The sequence below is a fragment of the Linepithema humile genome, chromosome 1 (assembly GCF_040581485.1).
Source record: "Linepithema humile isolate Giens D197 chromosome 1, Lhum_UNIL_v1.0, whole genome shotgun sequence".
Lineage (NCBI taxonomy): Eukaryota > Metazoa > Arthropoda > Insecta > Hymenoptera > Formicidae > Linepithema > Linepithema humile.
The window spans coordinates 29,852,954-29,870,776 of NC_090128.1; the positions used below are offsets into that span (position 1 = coordinate 29,852,954).

Consider the following 17,823-nt stretch of genomic DNA (forward strand, 5'->3'; position numbering starts at 1 on the left):
GGGCTTGTGATTAAAATTAATGCCGGCAATTCTGGCAATCTCGCGCTCGCTCGCTAAATATTACATTCTGCGAACTAGAAGGCACGCGCTATAATATCAGATTGTTTGTTATCTTCGCATCACTTGCCGGCTAATGGAGTTTCGACAGTAAATTGCATTTGATGCGTACCGTCCGAGATCTCTCTCTCTCGTTGCGCACACCCCGAGCAGCGCTGCAGAATGTGAAATATTCCACGCGGATTCGCGAATCGCAACTTCGCGCTGCCGAACGTGAATTGTTTCGAGCTGGCGTATCGAGCGGGGGGACGCCCGCTCGCGATGGGCGCCGCGTCGCCCGAGCTACATCTCGCTGCAGCTCTTTCCGCTTCCCGGCGATAACGGCGCCCCGGCGATATCTCCCGGGCGCGGTAAACGCTCGATGCATATTTTTTTCACGAGGTCCGAGAACTCTTTTTTCCCCACACCGCGCGTGCTTCCGTGCCGGGCGATTCCGCCGCGATTGCGCCGGCCGGAGCAGTTAAGCGCATGCAAGCTTGTATCGCGCGACGGCCGCATGTTATCCGACATAATGGCACGCTTAGCGCACCGTGACTTTTTCAAAGCGCCACATCTCGGAGCCTGCTTGGCTCGCTTGTTCGCAGCTACTCGTTCGCTTCGGGCCATCCGAAGCGGTTCCCGCCGTGCAAATGTAGATCAATCAAGAAACCTTCGGTCCTCTAAAGTGTACTTTAATTTCAGCATCGACGCACGGATTAACTGTGCACCAACGTTGAGACCTTAGAACCGCTCGATTTGAAGGAAATAATTAGCGAACGTGTTGGAATTTGACGATGGATCGTTGTGTTTTTTTTTTTTTTTATTCCAAACACTTGTATTCATGTGCTTTTCATTCGGAAAATGCGCGCCATCTGTATTAACGTTTCGTCAGCATTTCGTTCCATTTTGATCCTGTATCTAATTTACACGTTTGCAATTCCGAGGCGTAGGCGCAACTGCATCCCGTAACGAAGTATAATTAACACGATCGCTATCTATATGTCCCGTATATCAAATTGGTAGAATACCGTACGTGCGGAATGCGTTAACGATATGTGTTAACCAATAGCATTACACACGATTAGTACGTAAATGGAATTGGTTCTATGTAATAATAGTAATTAATGGATTAATGCACTGTAAAAGCATGGAAAACCGTACTATTACTGAAGTTCAAGTGGACTAATTTATTGTGATTAAACGGAAAAAAAAAAAAATTATCCCCGGAAGATCGGACGGGACGATACTGCGCGGCGAGATGTGTGATATGAAAAACACATCGAAAATATTACACGTCGCGAAATGAAAATATTATTCGTTGCGTAATGCCGCGCGGCGTGATATTATTACGAAAATCGTAACGAGATTACAGGATTTTCCAATTTAAATTGTTATGTCGCGGAAACGTTTGTCGTTGATTTTTCTTTCTCGGCGAAGAACCGCGTTTTCTCGGACAGCACAGTTTCAAAAAACATTGACCTAGATAGAAAAATATAGTGGAATTACGAAACGCGGAGAAACGCGGAAAACCAGAGAATCGACGAAAAGAGTTTGGTTGTACGCAGTTTTGCCAAAAAAATAATGGAAGCTTTAATTACCGAATAGATTGCCTCGAATTTCTATCGCCGGGTGCTATTCTTCCATTTTACCCTTTCTTTCTTTTCGCTCACTCCCTCCCTCTCTTCCACCCCTTCTTTTTTGTTGTTTTAGTATCTGTCTGCCAATTTTTCGAAACAAAGTAGCGCGCGATCCGTCATACGCGCGAATTGCGAACTTTTTTTCCGATATGCATTCGGTCAGACGTATGAATTCACACCTGCGCATGAGCACGGCGAAACAAAACGGTTTTTTTTTTTGCTTTCTTTATAATTGGATCTGTGCGTTTGCACATTCTAATAATTAATTGAGGTCTAGCTTTGAGTTTTATTCATCGGATATATAAATTTAGAGCGCGATACGAGATGTCCCGCACTTATCAGCATATTTTAAACAAAAATGATAACTTTTTTCATCATTATATTTGCGTGGATTTTTGGTAGACTTTGAAACGAACTCTTTTTTTTTCCGCCGAAAATTCCTCCGAATTTGTAACGATAACGGTGGGCAGAAGTTCCTGGTCGAGATCGCACGGTGATGCATTTGGTTCGTAAAACTCTCGTCATTGGACGGAAGTGCGGCTTCCATCAAGCGGGTTCAAGGCTTTCGCCGGCTTCACTTATCTCGGCCGCATCCCGCGAGCGGATTTCTTCAGGGACGGGAGTTTGCCGAAATCGCGCGCAACTGCGGTGGTAATGATAAAGCGGGCTAAGTCGCGACTTTGGAAGTACGGAGACACGAAGACAGAGCGCGGCGTCGGGGAGGGAGTTTCGTTTTACGGAGCATTAAATTCTGACGAAGTGGCTCGTCTTGTGCCGGGAAGGGGGAATTCCGAATTATCCTGAAACGGATAAGCAGACCGCCGACAGGAAGGAAAAACATCGAAGGGACGCGGAAAGGGCAAGCGGGACAGCGACATTTCTAAGGAGGTTGTAGCGTGGCGTTTCGCGATCGAGAGAGGCCACGGAAAAAGGGCGAGTCGGGCGGGGAGGAGAAACAGTAAGAAAGTATGATGGAAGTACTTTAGGATTTTCGTGGGGGGGGGGGAAGATGAAATCTAGGGGGGCGTCAATCGAGCGTGAAAAACTCGACGGCGGCCGTCTCGGGCAGCTCCGCAAGTTTCCTCGTCTACTTTTTTCCATAGAAAAGCTGTCATCGCCGGGATTGCCGAGTGGTCTGTTTTTCCCGCCGATAGTTTAGCTCCGTTTCGTATCCTCGTTCGATCGCGATTATCGGGACTCATGTGCCGCAATTACATCGCGATAAACAATCCGCCCGAGAATCGCAGCTCCGCATGCGACGGAAATGGGGTTGTTTTTCTTGCCGCGTGGAGAAAAACATATATATATATATATATATATATATCTGGCGCGATTTCAAATTGTAATTCCAACTTATCATTCACGCATAAATCGCGCGCAAACATTCGGGAAAAATTATATCAAGCGCGTATGATTTGAAAAAAAATTCGGTGAATTAAAACTGCAAACCTCGGGCGCTGCACGCTTCAATTGCACGGTTGATTAGTGGCATAATTAACCGATATTTACCGTATTCGTTTTTAATTACGTGCTCGGCAGGTCATCGGGGGGAGGGAGAAGTGTGTGTGAAACCGCCGAAAAATCGACGAGCTTGACGATGTAATCGGCGCGAGCGCGCCGGAAGGGAATACGCGACGGCTAAACTAATTACGGCGGCGCATTACTGGCGCAACGGTCCGCGCTCGGCCGCGAGACGCCGCCACGGTAATAACGAATTACAACCCGGGCTCGTCGTCGCTTTCATTGCGACGCGACGGGACTCGCGTTACAACGCTCCGCGTCCTCGCGGGTCCCCGCACGTACGCGCCGCGATAATTAATTCCCCATTAAACGCGGCGCCGCGGTGACTTAACACGCGTCGTCGTGCACCGGCGCCTGGCAAAAGCCGGGGCTGATGCTGGGTTATTAACGATCCGGCCGCGCCGCTGTGTGTGTGTGCGAGTCACGTATACACGGCACGGCGTTATCAGTGCTCCGATAACGAATAACGTGCTTCGGCACTTTGCGCGAGGCCGCGCGCGCGCCGGATGCGACGCGCGCGCGCCGGATGCGACGCGCGAGCGACGACGATTAGGTTTCCCGTTGAGAGAAGCGGCGAATAAATATAGCGCGTGGACATCGTTTGTCGTTCCGCTCCTATTCGAATTTCTCAGCTTTTCCTCCACGCGAATCGTTTATCTCCAGTATGGCAGACGCAGCCGGTCTCCTAATCGGCAAAAAATTGCCGAACATGCTGCGCCAATAAATCTGATTTCTATCGAAGCTACCGGCGGCCGCGACTTTGTGCGCGAGTACGCGAGATTTATCGGGAAGGGCGCGTGCTTGTTTTATCAGCGTTGAATAAAATATCGCTATGAATGCGCGGCGTTCGGCGAAAAATTATTAATTCTTATTGGCAAATGCGTGCGATGCACGACGCGTAAAGGAAAGCGTTCGCGTTGCGCGAGCGCTCGGGACAGAATTTCAACCGACTGTTAAAACAGTCGTGAAGCCCATAAATGCCGTAATATTTACCGTAATTACAACGGCGAAAAATAAGATGCAAAGAGAGCGTGACAATATATAATGTTAGAAACGTTACAATTTTCCTCTTTTCTTTTCACTTTGAAATTAACACCGGCGCGGAACTCGCTGGCTTTATGGCAGCAGCTACGAACAATCTCGTTACTGATCACACATCGAAGTTGCGTGTATATATACATACATATGTATGTACACAGCATCCGTGCGATTACGCGCACCAGGCCGAGGTGTAATGCATTATATACATCTTCGTGCGAATTAACGTGCGGCTTGCTATATACATGTATACATATAAGCGCGTCTGGCGCGTAAAGTGTTTTATCGCCACTGCAATGGTTTGACGTAGCGCGCGCGTTAATTACTTTTGCTTTACGACTGACGTGAGAGGCGTAACGAAAAAAAAAAAGGAAATCCGGGGAAAGTAACGGTGCTGCGAATTACTCCCATCCGAAGGATCCTCGCGATGCAAATTATCCCGCGCTTTTTATCCTTATTTTCCGAGAGCTTTAGCAGTTGGCTCTACGACGATGTTTTACGATCAAGCTTTTACATTAAGCCATTAGGATTTACGCGCGTCTTGGGACATCTTGAATTGTCGGTTTAGATTCTCCGTTCGTCAAGCGTCGCGCCGAATTCTTTCGACTGGCATTATATCGGAAAATTCAAATTCGCAAATTGTGCGGAAAAAGTGGATTTTGTCAATCCAAGCGATTCGGAATTGAAGTTAATTAAATTTGATAAAATAATCTCGCTGCAGTATCGACCTATTCGATTGTATCTGGATGATCTGCGTATCCGAGGATCTATGAAAATTCAAAGAGCTTGATCAATGATTTTGAGACTTTTAACCTTTTTGTTCTCATCGTAGCCATTTAAAATTATGAAATAAAATATTATTGCCATCTATATTTCCATATCTGTGAAAATGTTCTTTTTACTCTTGCGTACATGATTCTAACACATATTTTGATATGTATTTATAAATCTTGCAATAAATTATTAGAATATTATCATCAATTTTTCACCGTCACAGTTCGATGACGATTTAAATGCAATTAACACTTAATAAAGAGATTTGTCAAGATGAGAAAAAAGATTTTTCTTACGTACAACTTTACGATGCAAATTATGGTTGCGATAAAAATAAAATTTGCTGTTAAACAGTAGCGAACAAGTCCTCGAACGTTTTCAAAACGTCAACATTTTTTAATGAATAATTGATCTCTTATGCAATATTTTTGCGCAGCTATTAAACAATTTGAGAACGAAGGGGTTAATTTGCGTTAACTTTCGGGAATCATTGCTTCGAGTATCTGCGGAGGATCCACGGGTTTGCCGGTTTGTTCCGAGTTTCAAAATCTCCCAAATCGATGCTTGGGGAATCCTCGCGTCGATCATCAAAATCCCTGGAATATCTCCCACCGTAATAGCTCCCTCGAGCGTGTTTCTTTCGGCAGATCGCCTACGCCGCATGGGAAGAGCTTCCCGCAACTACACCATCGGCTGGGCAATGCACTGATGATGATCGCCACGATGATGGCAGCAACGACGATGACGACGACGAGGATGATGACGACGACGACGACGACGACGACGACGACGACGACGACGACGACGACGACAATAACACGCCGATGATCGCGATTCCCTCGCTGCATCAAGCGCACCGCGCCGCAAAAATGGCCCGCACACCTACGCAAAACACATATACGGATACTCACATATTACACGCAGTATCGTATGCGCAGCGCGATCGAGCCCTTCGATCTTTCGAAAGCGTAGGATCGTCACTTGGATCGCGAGGCTCTCTCTCGGCTTCTCACAGATCGCCGCGGACGATTCGGATCGTTTGAAACGATTGCGCGGAGAAAACGCACCGGTCGCGGCGCGGCCAGATTGGAAGCTTCGCGTAACAAATTATTATGTGGATGTCTCGTCTTTGTTATTCTAAATAAATATATATATATATACGAACATTTATATAAATATATATTCCTGTGCACCAGAGTTATATCGCGAAGGATACTCTAATGACGCGTTCTCGTGGCGCTCATGATGTAATAAATTTAAGCTACCGTACGAACGTGACAAGTATCGATTATGTTAATTAATATATATATATGTACGTTGCGAGACGTATATCGTCCTAATTGTGTTAAGTCGTCGGAGATAAGTGGAGGGAGAACGATGAGAAGTGTAACGCGAAAGGAGCCGGAAGGATGTTTTTAACACGATACAGAGAGATTCCCGTTTACCGCTTTAACGGCTACTTAACTGGATTTATTTAAATATTTATACACGGAGAAGGAGTTCTTTAATTAATTCGACCAAACTTTTGCCCGAGTGCACGCTGAGCGATCGGGTGTAAATTCTATTCTGCGTGTTTTATTTCTCTCTTTTTATCTCACGAAACTGTCTTGCCGTTTCACACACTCTCTCTCTCTCTCTCTCTTTTCTCGCTACTGCCCGGTCGTTGCAGGATGACGCTTTTACGCTGCAGAACAAATAGAATCGATTGATTCGAATGCGTCGCTCTGCCGCGAAAACAAGTATTAGAGGACTTAGAAACACAAGGATTTTTTAGAAATTGAAATTTTCTCATTTTTTATCGAAAAGGTGCGTTCAATGCGCACTGGTTATTCCTCTAACGACACTGACATTGCTGTTTTTTTAATATTATTCATATCATTTTAGCGGTATTTACGTCCCAGCACAATGCAGACAGGTCATGGCGACGCATTGAAATCAATGAATGAATTAGCTGTCTCGTCACACAAAGGTTTTATTTATTTTAAAAAAAAAGGTAAATAAACAAGCGATTTGCACCACCGACCCGATCGTTCCGCTCGGCGTATAACGTTACTGTAATATTTGCTAAGGTACTAACTCGTTTAAATTAATAATTATTTTAGCATATAAATATATATGTATACAAATCAGTCTGTACATATTGTCTTCGATGTCGTTTCTAATCGATCGATGTGACCTACGTGTTGTAACGAGAGAGAATAGATTATTAACGCGCGAGAGAGGGTGGCATAATTGTCGTGTGCATGCGCGCGCGGATGAGAGGGAGAGAAAGGGACGGGAGTGTGCGTGGGTGAAGATAATTACGCGGAAGAAAAAGAGTCTTACTAAAATATATCACGCCGATTGTCACCGTCGTATTCGAGATGTTGAATTTCACGAAAATGCGCGGATCAAAAGTACTTTTGCGCTATTGAATAGAATTGTTAAAAGTATCGTGAAGACTATAAAAGAATCATTAATTATAAATATTAGAATTTATCAAATTCGCAATCTTCGGATTCGTTACATTTGCGAGCATTTTTGAATACGTGCCGATTTTTAGACCCTCTGTCTTCTTAAATTCTTCGATGAATTTTCGAGTCCTTTTGTAAATAATTTACAAACTTCTTTTTTAGTAAGTGACGTGCAAAATTTTTTTTGGTAAGCGTAGTTGTGTATCGTAGAGGTGACGAAAGAAAGAAAAAAAAAAGAGCTAATAACAAAAAGAGTATTGTAACCATTTGTTTCGCTCGCGGTCTTCTGGGCGCATTCTTTATTGCAAACGTATTCGCATAATGCACTCTGTCACACGGAACACGCATCACATTATGTACACATACAACACATGAAACTGAAATGCACGCGCCTTGCTGCTAGCCTTATCTTGTAACACGAGGTTTAAATAAATTGCTGAAAAAACGTATCCCGCCTTTGCGTTATTTATTGCATTACCTTTGAAAATTCGTCGAGTCGACGCTGCGCAAACGTACAATAAAATTCAAGATTATTATCTCCAACTGCTGTTCATGCAAATGACGGAATCGATTGAATTCGTTTCATATCGAGTTCCGAGATCATCACGTATCGACAAGCTCGACTCGATTTCTCCATCGCAGATGCGTAGAAAGCATAGCTACATTTTGCGTAAAGCTAGAAACGACAGAATAGCAAGACTTTCCTTCGCAAATCGATGTAAATCTTGTCATATATACGTGCTTTTCGTCCTGTCAGGGATGGTAATGGGTTGTTCAATAAACTTCTTCCGATCTGTGTCTTTGTAGGTGTTCTTTATTCCTTGTAAAATCATACAGCAAAAGCGATCGGATCTACACAGTGTAGTAAAGCGAGATACAAGTGAAGTGAATGTTCGCCGGACGAACGACGGCCAAATCGGATTTCGAAAAATCCCCTAAAATGAGAAAAATTTACAAACATTTTTTGTCGTTATATTACAGTAAATTACGAAAGAGGAATATTCGAGATTGAAAAAAATGTCGGATTTCACTTTCATGAAAAATCTCTTAATTTTTGAACGGATATATTTTCTTCTCTTTTTGAATCCTTTATTTTCACAATTTTCGACTCTCGTGCCGGGCGAGAGATTTTATGCGCCGTTGATTCGTCCGCAAACTCAGAGATACATCCTTTTCATCTTACTTTCTTCTTTTTTTTCTCTGCAAATTCGATTGGCCCGAAGAGCGCAAGGTCCTCTCGTAAAAATCGTTCGCGGTCCCCGTCGCGGGGACAAGCGCGCGCGCGCGTGACTTAGAAACTTAATAACTAATTCTGATGAAATACAGGCAATGCAAATATACGTGTACCTAAGTCCTAATAAAAACTAGAAGTTCTCTCGTGATTAATTATCCAAAATATATGTTACCTAAAGTTATCGTCGGCTGGTGACGGCGGTCGACGGTTAGTGGCAATCAAATGACCAGCGATGTCAATTCATGATTTGTATGATGAAACAAATGCCTTTTATACAAATAGCTCTGTGGTACATAAAATTTGATTTCCCCTACTACAGTATCGGTATATATATATATATATATATATATATATATATAATATACATATATTTTTATATTATATACTTTTATAATAGCTAATAAATAATAATCCTTAATAGTTCGTCAATTAACTTCTGTGAAACCCGCCTATCCGGCGCTTAAAATACGAAAATCGCTTACACGTTATAATACGCTCTTCGCATTCGGAATTTTAAAAACCACGATCTCTCTCGCTCGCTCCTAATCGCGCCTCCCCCTCCCTCCTTTTATGCCACTTTTACGTATTCTATATTCTTACATATTAATGATTTACCGTAATGGTATGTGGCGTGCTTAAGTTACTGGTTGCACTTACCGGTATCACCTGCCGCCTGCGGGAAATTGCGTTCCCCGTGGCCGTAACTTTTAAAAAGCTTAAAAACCCCGTACTTAGGCTAACGAACGTTAACGTCGTGGCGCGTGGCGCCGTTTCATCGAGCCCGCTCTAAAAAAAAAAGCGCGTCGCCCGGCCGACATTCGGATGCCGTCCTAAGCTGGGCGCGTAAATGCAATCAGTAGCGCGTATCCTTGTGTCTTTGAAATCGTCGGCTCCTGCAATCCCGAGGCGGCCAGAATCGCGAGAGACCTCGACTTCACGGATTTCACTAGAAATTTTGAACTCGCGGGAGGCTCGCGGATTTCTGCGAGCTTCGAGATTCTGGGAACCTCGGATCGTCGAGTCTTTACGTAGCTGGATACGAGTGTGAAACATGTTAAAACATGTGGCTCGAAATGATCGTGCGACGACGAGGACAGAGGGAACGTCTGCCTTCGTGAGAAACTTCTCTAAATGCGCGCGCGTGTGTGTGTGTGTGTGTGTGTACCTGTGTGTTTCATTCGTGTGAAATATGTCTGTGTACAGGAAACTTGCGTAATGCGAAACGTCGGTGCTGGGCATTCGCGTTCATTTTCGCCAGTGTTCTCGCGAGACAGAACGGTAGAAGGATTTGTAACAATGGCGATAATAAAAATGACAGCAAGGACCGTGAGATGATTTTAAGAGTCGCAATCAACGTCGCGTTCGTTGGCGATGGCGTGTCAACAGTTTTTTTTTTCTTTCTTTCTTTCTTTTTTTTCCTTAACAATTAGCGCTTTTTTCAACGGAACAGAGTTTTCTAGAGTTGGAATGCGTACGATAGTTTGAGGATTTTGATCTTAATAAATGCCGCCGAAACCTGAACACCCGCAGACCCGTAGATCCACGTCACCCTAAATTTATTTTATTTTCTATATTTATACCCACCCTTCGCTCGCGTCTTTAAGATCCAGGAGTCGCACGCGCAGGATCGATTACAGGGACCTTCAGATATCCAGATCCAGCAAACGTTCCACGCAACATCTACCGAGGATTACGGCTAGTTCTATTCGTAACCCGACATAGTTAATAATAATCCGTAAGGATAGCTAAACTTAGCTGCATTCAGCCGTCCGCTTACAAATTTGGAAACGAAAATCATCAAATGCACTTTCTTCTTCTAAATTTTTTTCTTTTTTCCCTGTAGGACCAATCGACTACCGCTCGCGTGGCAAAGACGTCCCATACAGCACAGAACATTGCAATTACATTGTAGCAATGTTACAATCTTGCAAGTTGCAATGTAATATTGTTGAGACATTATTGCAACCTGTAATTGTAATATTTCATGAGAATGTGACAGCAACATTCCAATAACATGGCAATAGCAATATTCGGTAATCGCTAGCTTGTTCGTTTACCGCTATGCGACGCGCGTTGCAAAATCTATCTCGTATTTAAGTTTTAGTCATGATGATTATATGAAACTTGCAAAGAGTGGCTAGTAAGATTAAAGACATAGTAATTATTTTTATCAGTTTAATTTGTCTGATACGACCTCAACAGTGGGAATTCAGATATTGAACTGATTGTTCAAAAATCGGACAGATAAATGTCCGAATAAATAAAAATATATGCAACATTATTCTAAGATTGCAATAACAATGCATTATTGCAAATTCATTACATTGCAATATTACTGTAATATTTCGTTACAATCTTCCTAAAAGCGGACATTTTAACGTTGCTGCAATCCCACAGCAATGATGCAACAACATTTTGCAGTGAATTTGCAATATTGCAACATTGCGATGAAAGATTGATGCAATGTGTATGCAATCTTTGTGTGCTGTATGGGGTCTTTAGCGAACGAAGAAGAGAAAAAAAGATTTACAGAACTCTGCTTCGAAATTTGTGAATGCAGAATTGTTTAACGGTGACGTACAAACGTTCCTCGTCGATAAACTTGCGTTTTTTCTCTACAAATGGCAATGTACAGTGCAATAGTATTCGTAATTCCGATGTAAGAGCACGACCTCTCCGATTCGCCGGAGACGATAGTCGATTTTTCACCCAACAATTTACGGATCTTTTTGTCAACGTGGTAACAACCGACGGCGTGTGCGTATCTTTCTCCCCGCACGACGTTCACTTACGGGCGTGAAAATTTAAGTCTCGCGCGGCAGTCCGTTTGATCTCGTCTCCCGCATGTCGACTCGACCCCCCCCCTCCCCCCTTCGATTTATGGCAGCCCCGAATCCAGCTCCCTTACTGTCGGCTGCGCGGCTGCCGAACAAGCTGAACATTAAGACACATCTACACGGAGAAATAGAGTTTCGCTATTATTTTTTTTTTCTTTTTCTGGTTCATCTAACGAGCAAACAGTGTTAATTAGAGTTTATGTATATTTTATATAGGTAATAATTGTAATAATAATAATAATAATTCGTAATATCAATTCATCCCAACAACAAGTTTAAGTTATCATTTGATAGTATTTTGTTTCTCTTCTCTCTCTCTCTCTCATTTTGTTTTCCCTCTCCGTCTCGGCTTGCCTTTCGATCGATACTTTCTTCCTCATTAATATATATCTCTGTTTATTATATATATCTTTATTTTTTATCTGTTTTTTTTATATATATGTATAGACTGATATCAACACGTATAACATCGACACTTTTTTTCTTGTTTAAATCAAGTTTTTTTTTTTCGTGGAGAAGGTTGCTTCGATTATCGCGTCCGCTAATTACAAACTCCCACTTTATACGTGACTAAAATGCAAACAAGTTACCGGACCGCGTTGGAAAATTTAACGGCGGCCCGATCAGTCAATTGTCTTTCATTTAGGTTTCGGCGTTTTATCAGTTAAACGTGAACTATCCTGCACCTCCGACTTATCCTCGAGGATAAACGTGAAATTTCGAGGTTCTAATCCCCCCATCGGGCTCCGAACTTGCTCCACGCCGAGTACTCGTTTTCCTTTTTGTCTAATGCCAACCCCTTCGCTGCAGGAAGATGCATGTCCGCAAGCAGGATTTCATTCGCGAGAGAGTGTGAAATCTATTTTTCCTTAGCGACGGCTAATTGAAAGTCTTCGTTAGTTCTTTAATATTCAATATCCTTTAATATTCAGCTCCTCGGTGGGCAAACTCGCGCGGGAGGATTGTTCGCTAAGGAAATGCTCGATTAATCGACGAATAAAATCCTGCTTCCCTCCTGTCCCCCTCCTCTCATATTAAATCGTTCAAAATCTGCGAGTATCTAAAGATTCATTAATCTAAGGATCAATCTTAAGCGTGTTACATCCAGGAAATATTTGCACTATCAAAGATTAATATATATATATATATATATATATATATATATATATATATGTATATATATATATATATATTTATTTATATGTCGTGTCTATTAAAAGTTTCCAAAATGCACACTTACCTTCCCGCCGACGGAACTTGAGCCCGGGAAGATTTTGGGCAGCGAAGGGGCTAAGTCAATTTCTCGCTCTTCGATGCGCGAATCGCGTTTGATTTTCGTTTCTATAAGCCTACAGCCGGTTCTTCGCTCAGCTGCGTCCCTCGAAACATTCCTTTCGGGACGGGTCGCGCGTATTGCTCGCACGCGCACAGCTAAGTGAGTTCGCTATTCGACGGAAGGATGTACGTGTGTATGTTAATAATGCGGTGAGCGGGTTGCGGAGGGAAAAGAAAGTTTATCGGGATACAGTTATTACGATAGCGCGTGCTATGCGCCGAAAGTAGACGTAGTCACGGAATGTCTTCCCGTTCCCGTAAAAAAATAGGCGCATTAGAAGGAAACAACGCTCTCTCATTCTGCAGACTTGTGAATTTCTCGTGACGTCCGCGCTTGATTTCACGTTGAATCCTTTTTTTTTCCACTCCCCTTCAATTTCCCTAAACAGAACGGAATGCTTTGTTTCTTTAATAAGAATTAAGGATGCGGCGAACCTTTTCATTTTGCAGGTTGCCTGCCATCGATTCTTTTCAGAAAGTTGCCGAGTCCTGGGAGACGAAAATAGCTAAGGTAGTTTTAATTACGATTTTACGAGACTGAGAGAAGATGAAAGGGTCTTTTCCCGTCCTTACGCATCCGCACTCATTAAAGATACATTGTTCTTCGTTTTTCCTAGATTCGAATGCCTTAACACACCTATTTTCTTTCGAGGAATCGCCGCTTTCTCCTCCTCTTCGCTCTCTTTCATAATAATAGTCGTACAAAAAATTTGTTCGCAAGCCCGGTATGCGCAACGTGCATGGCAGTATTCTCAGTAAGTAGACAGTGTACATACGATATGATACATAGCAGTGTGTTGTTCGGGGCCGTCCCTGAGCGGCCGCGGCGATCCTTCCGGCCCTTTTGCAGCGACGAAAGGGCCGAGGATTGCGGTGTCTCGGAGGGAACGACGCGTTACCGGAAAACGTCGGGGGATTAAACAGGGGGCAAACGTGCAGCCCGTTCGCGCTCCGAGACACCGCTCGTCGCGCATAAGCGATACTGAGCTGACACTGATGTGTTTGCGCGTCTATCTGCCGGCGTCGATTCGATTTCGCCGGAGGCTGCCGCGAATCGATACGGACGACGCTAATGATGCGGCGGCAATTAAACCAAACCGATCCGAGAATCCGAGGGCCGGGGATTTCGGAAGCGTGACAAGTCCGAGGAAGCCCCCGAGCATCCTTGCGATCCTCCCGTCGAAAACGCCGAAGAACCGAAAGTCCGTGGGACTTTTGCGGATTCGAGGATCCACGAGCGTCTTCCGAGGCCCAACGCACGTCCGACGACTCAGCACCCGAGAATTCAAGGATCGTGGAGACACGAGGATCTCTCGAGAAATCGATGAATTTCCAAACGGATCCTCGTTCTCTCCGATAAGTGCTTCACTTATTCGCCTCTCTAATTAATCGAAAGGATGATCGATATTGCATTCGGTTTTTATTACTGTCGCTTTATTGAAAAGGGCGGTCGATATTGAGCTTAGCTTTATTACTGTCGTCGCTTTAGGGGGAAAGGACTTCCGGGTTTACGATTAGCGTAGTATAAAATCGTAGGAATACGCGAAGAGAAATCGCGCAGTCTCGTTTCAAATGTTATTACGAAGCTTAAGTTCTTAACGGCACTACACGCGTGAGATTGAAGTCAAATTGCGGCATAATTACCGATCGATTATCGTTAACATGCATAATTGGTTTATATATAGTTGAAAAGAGTCGTCGAATTCCTTCGCTAGCTCGTGAAAACAAAATCACACTTATCGAGTTTAGTATTTAGATTAATTGTGGACAGAGAAAGTGGCACAATCGATAATTCAACTGCGATTTTACCCGCATCTCTCTATGTAGCATCCAGTCGCTCGCTGAACAATTGCACGATCCGCGGGACGCAATTCGTCGTCGTTTTCGCCCTTTGCACTCGAAACAGGTTCCTCGAAATCTCCATTTCTTTCCGCCTCTCTCCACGCCTCCCCCCGCCCCCTCCGTCTCTCAATAAATTTATTTAGATTACTTGGTACGATTAACCATTTATTTGGTACGATTAACGCTTCTAACCCGTAAAATTGTCCCGCTACGTCCACGGACGATTTATACTCAATAAATAATAGGCTATCCTGGTATTTTGAGGCCGTGCGATCGTGAGCGCCCCGGTCGTCTTCCCGTCGTTCTTCCCTTCGGTGAGAGCTCCCTTCGTTTCCCGCGCGATCGCTAAATGCAGCCGGTCGGACACCTTCTTTGCCCCTCCCCTTCCCCTTCACATTTCCCACCCCCCATCCGATTTTAGAGCCACGATACTCGCGAACGAATCCTCAGATCGTCGGATTCCACTGTGTCCACGCTATCCTCGAAATCTTTGGTTTCATGGATTCCCGGGCCTCCGGATCTTCGGATTCTCGCGAGCCCCTCCCCCTCCCTCCCTCCCCCTTCGCACTTGCCCTCTCGCCCCTCCCAATTCACTCCGTAACGAGCGTCCATCCACAGGATGCGATCGAACGGGATGATCGACCGTGCCGACACCCGCCGTGCCTTCTCGCGTTGCGTTGTCATCGTCGTCGTCGTCGTCGTCGTCGTCGTCGTCGTCGTCGTCGTCGTCGTCGTCGTCGTCGTCGTCTTCGTCGTCTTCGTCGTCTTCGTCGTCTTCGTCGTCTTCGTCGTCGTCGTCGTCGTCGTCGTCGTCGTCGTCGTCGTCGCCATTGTTGTTGCCGCTGCTGTTTCTCGCGCGAGGACAATCGCGAGACGGCCCCGAGGACATTTCCTACAGACGCACCTGTGCGAACGCGAGACGATGCGCGAGGCGGCGAGGTTTTTACAGCTGCCACTTGGCTATCAGTATCATGATTAGGTGGGGCGCGAGGGTGGCTAGCGACGCGCCGCCCGTCACCCGCACGTCGCTGTCCTTGAGAAACACGGTGTCGATCACGTGGATGATGCCGTTGGTGCACTCGACGTCCGGACGGAAGATCTGGACCCACTTGCCGTCCCACTGCACCTGGTAGTCTGAAACGAGAGAAGGATCGGCGATGATCAATGGGATAAGCTGAGAAACGGCGGATGAAGAGAGTATGAACGGAAGCGCACTGCGATGCGAAATGCAAAGCAACGGATCGCTCGAGTTGAGAACTCGAATAATCAGAAGGATGAGAGAAAACCTTAAAGTAATAACGTCGCTTGAGACGCTAGAAATAAAAGTCAACGGATTAAAGAGTCGGAAAAATTCAAAGATACTCGATAAACAGCTCTAACAGTGTGTTCGGTGAGCTAGGAGTTAGCGGTATCTACTTGTGTGTGACGTAACGGCGCCGCAAAGCTGTAAAAAACAAAGTTCTCGCCGCTGTCAACGACGTGGAAATAACGCGTTCGTTATTCTTTCAACAGCACTTTCCATACTTGAGTGTCTCCGCCGCGGTTAACGAAGAGTCCGCCGAACTCAATCTTTTTCCCGCCCGTGATTGCCGTCGTCGGGGTCTCCGTTGTAAAACCGAGCCGCGGTTGAAAAGCGGCGGTCACGAGCTGGAAAACGCTTCGAAAATTCGCTCATAGGCGAGAGCGAATGACCGGGGCGGGCGCACGGCAATTAGCGCCGCGGGTAATCAAGGAATTTGCATTTAAATGGCGGTCGAAAGGCGCATAATAAATCGCCCTGAGCTTTCGGTCCGGTAATGGCGCGCGCGCGCCATTCGTTTCCGGTTGCCGCGCGTCCAGTGGTGTCAAGATCGCCGCGCCGCGCGGTATCGATATACGGTACTTCTTTCACGGCGAATCGCCGCGGCGTTCCGTTTTCGATATTGCGAAAAACTTCCCACCGCGCGATACATTCGTCACGCTTCGCGACGCGGGCGTGAAAGGGGGAAGGGAGCTGTTTACGAGGGTGTGCTGCATCCGCTTGAGAATTTCCTGGACTCGGCGCGGCGGCGGAAGTGGACGCTGCCTTTCACAGCAGCCCGCCCGGAAACGAGGTCCTTTCCGCAGTCCGCGCGCGTCGCTCTTTACGCGAAAAGTTCGCGCCGGAGTAAGCGCGTCTCCCGACCGATCGTTACAAAGTCGGTTGCCGCCTGAATAATTTTCCAAGCCGAACCGAAATATCGCACTGCCGTTTGTCGAAATCGCGCCGAGTATTTCGGTCACTTCGGTCGCTTAATTAATACACGCGAGCGACGGGTTTTCCCCTCCTCGCGGACAAATTTGTCGAAACAACGCACAATCGAATCACCGGCAAAGTAATTAGTATCGACTTACAAATCACTTCGTTCTGCGCTAATACGATACGTGGGCGGCTGATTTTCCACGGTTTAACGAAATTAACGGTGTAACGGGATTACGCGTTAACAGGATTAACGTAATCAAAGATTAATATCGCGTAATGGCGAATATAATCCCTCCTTTTTCCCGTCAAAACGGTTTCGCGCGCCAAATTGCGGAAGGAGCGAATTTCCGCCGCCGATCAACGTCTCTTTCTCGAAATCCCCCCCCCCCCCCGAATCCTTCCGCGCGTGTATGCGCTTGTTTCGTGGCATGCGATAAATGGTAACCGACGAAAGGAAGGTGGTTCCGCGTTCTCCCCACGACAAAGGTAATGATATCCTATTGCCGCTGTTGTCGCAATTAATTTACGCGCAACAATGAGCGTACTGCTCGTCGTAATTAATTCCGCCGTTCACAATGAGTATTGTTGCTCTCACCGCAATTAATACGCTTTTGTTTCTCGCGCACCGCGCGCTTCGCTCTCCGCGTCGTCGGTCTCTCTATCTATCCGTCTCTCTCTCTCTCTCTCTCTCTCGCGCGCGCGCGCTCTCTATCCTTCGCCGTCTTCTTTTTCTCTCGATTCAGTGACTTTTGACCCCGCGTTAAACCTCCCCTCGGGTGGCCCCCGTGACTGCAACGAAAATTGCCGCCCGCGGTGCGAATGCGTCCCGCGGGATTGAGAATCCCGGCTCCAATTGGTCGTGAAAATCGATAGCGGGGTTTTCGGTTTTCTCGAT

The 17,823-nt window shown here is 45.5% G+C and overlaps 2 protein-coding genes across 19 annotated transcripts in view; one reads left to right on the top strand and one right to left on the bottom strand.

Annotated features, from left to right (window-relative positions):
- tmod (tropomodulin) overlaps positions 1 to 7,908 on the top strand; it is a 47,962-nt gene extending 40,054 nt beyond the window's left edge. For all 14 annotated transcript variants that reach the window (XR_010887863.1, XR_001101085.2, XR_010887871.1 and 11 more), the window contains one exon: positions 5,654 to 7,908. Coding sequence is in view for 1 of the 14 variants with exons in the window: in XM_012370502.2 (XP_012225925.1) it covers positions 5,654 to 5,715 (62 nt within the window). In the remaining 13 variants the exon portion in view is untranslated. The remainder of the gene's footprint in view (positions 1 to 5,653) is intronic.
- A 345-nt stretch (positions 7,909 to 8,253) lies between these two features.
- Positions 8,254 to 17,823, bottom strand: part of Fas1 (fasciclin 1) — a 237,894-nt gene continuing 228,324 nt past the window's right edge. For all 5 annotated transcript variants that reach the window (XM_067347218.1, XM_067347219.1, XM_067347221.1 and 2 more), the window contains one exon: positions 8,254 to 15,841. In XM_067347218.1, the coding sequence (XP_067203319.1) occupies positions 15,651 to 15,841 (191 nt within the window). In that variant the 3' untranslated portion in view covers positions 8,254 to 15,650. The remainder of the gene's footprint in view (positions 15,842 to 17,823) is intronic.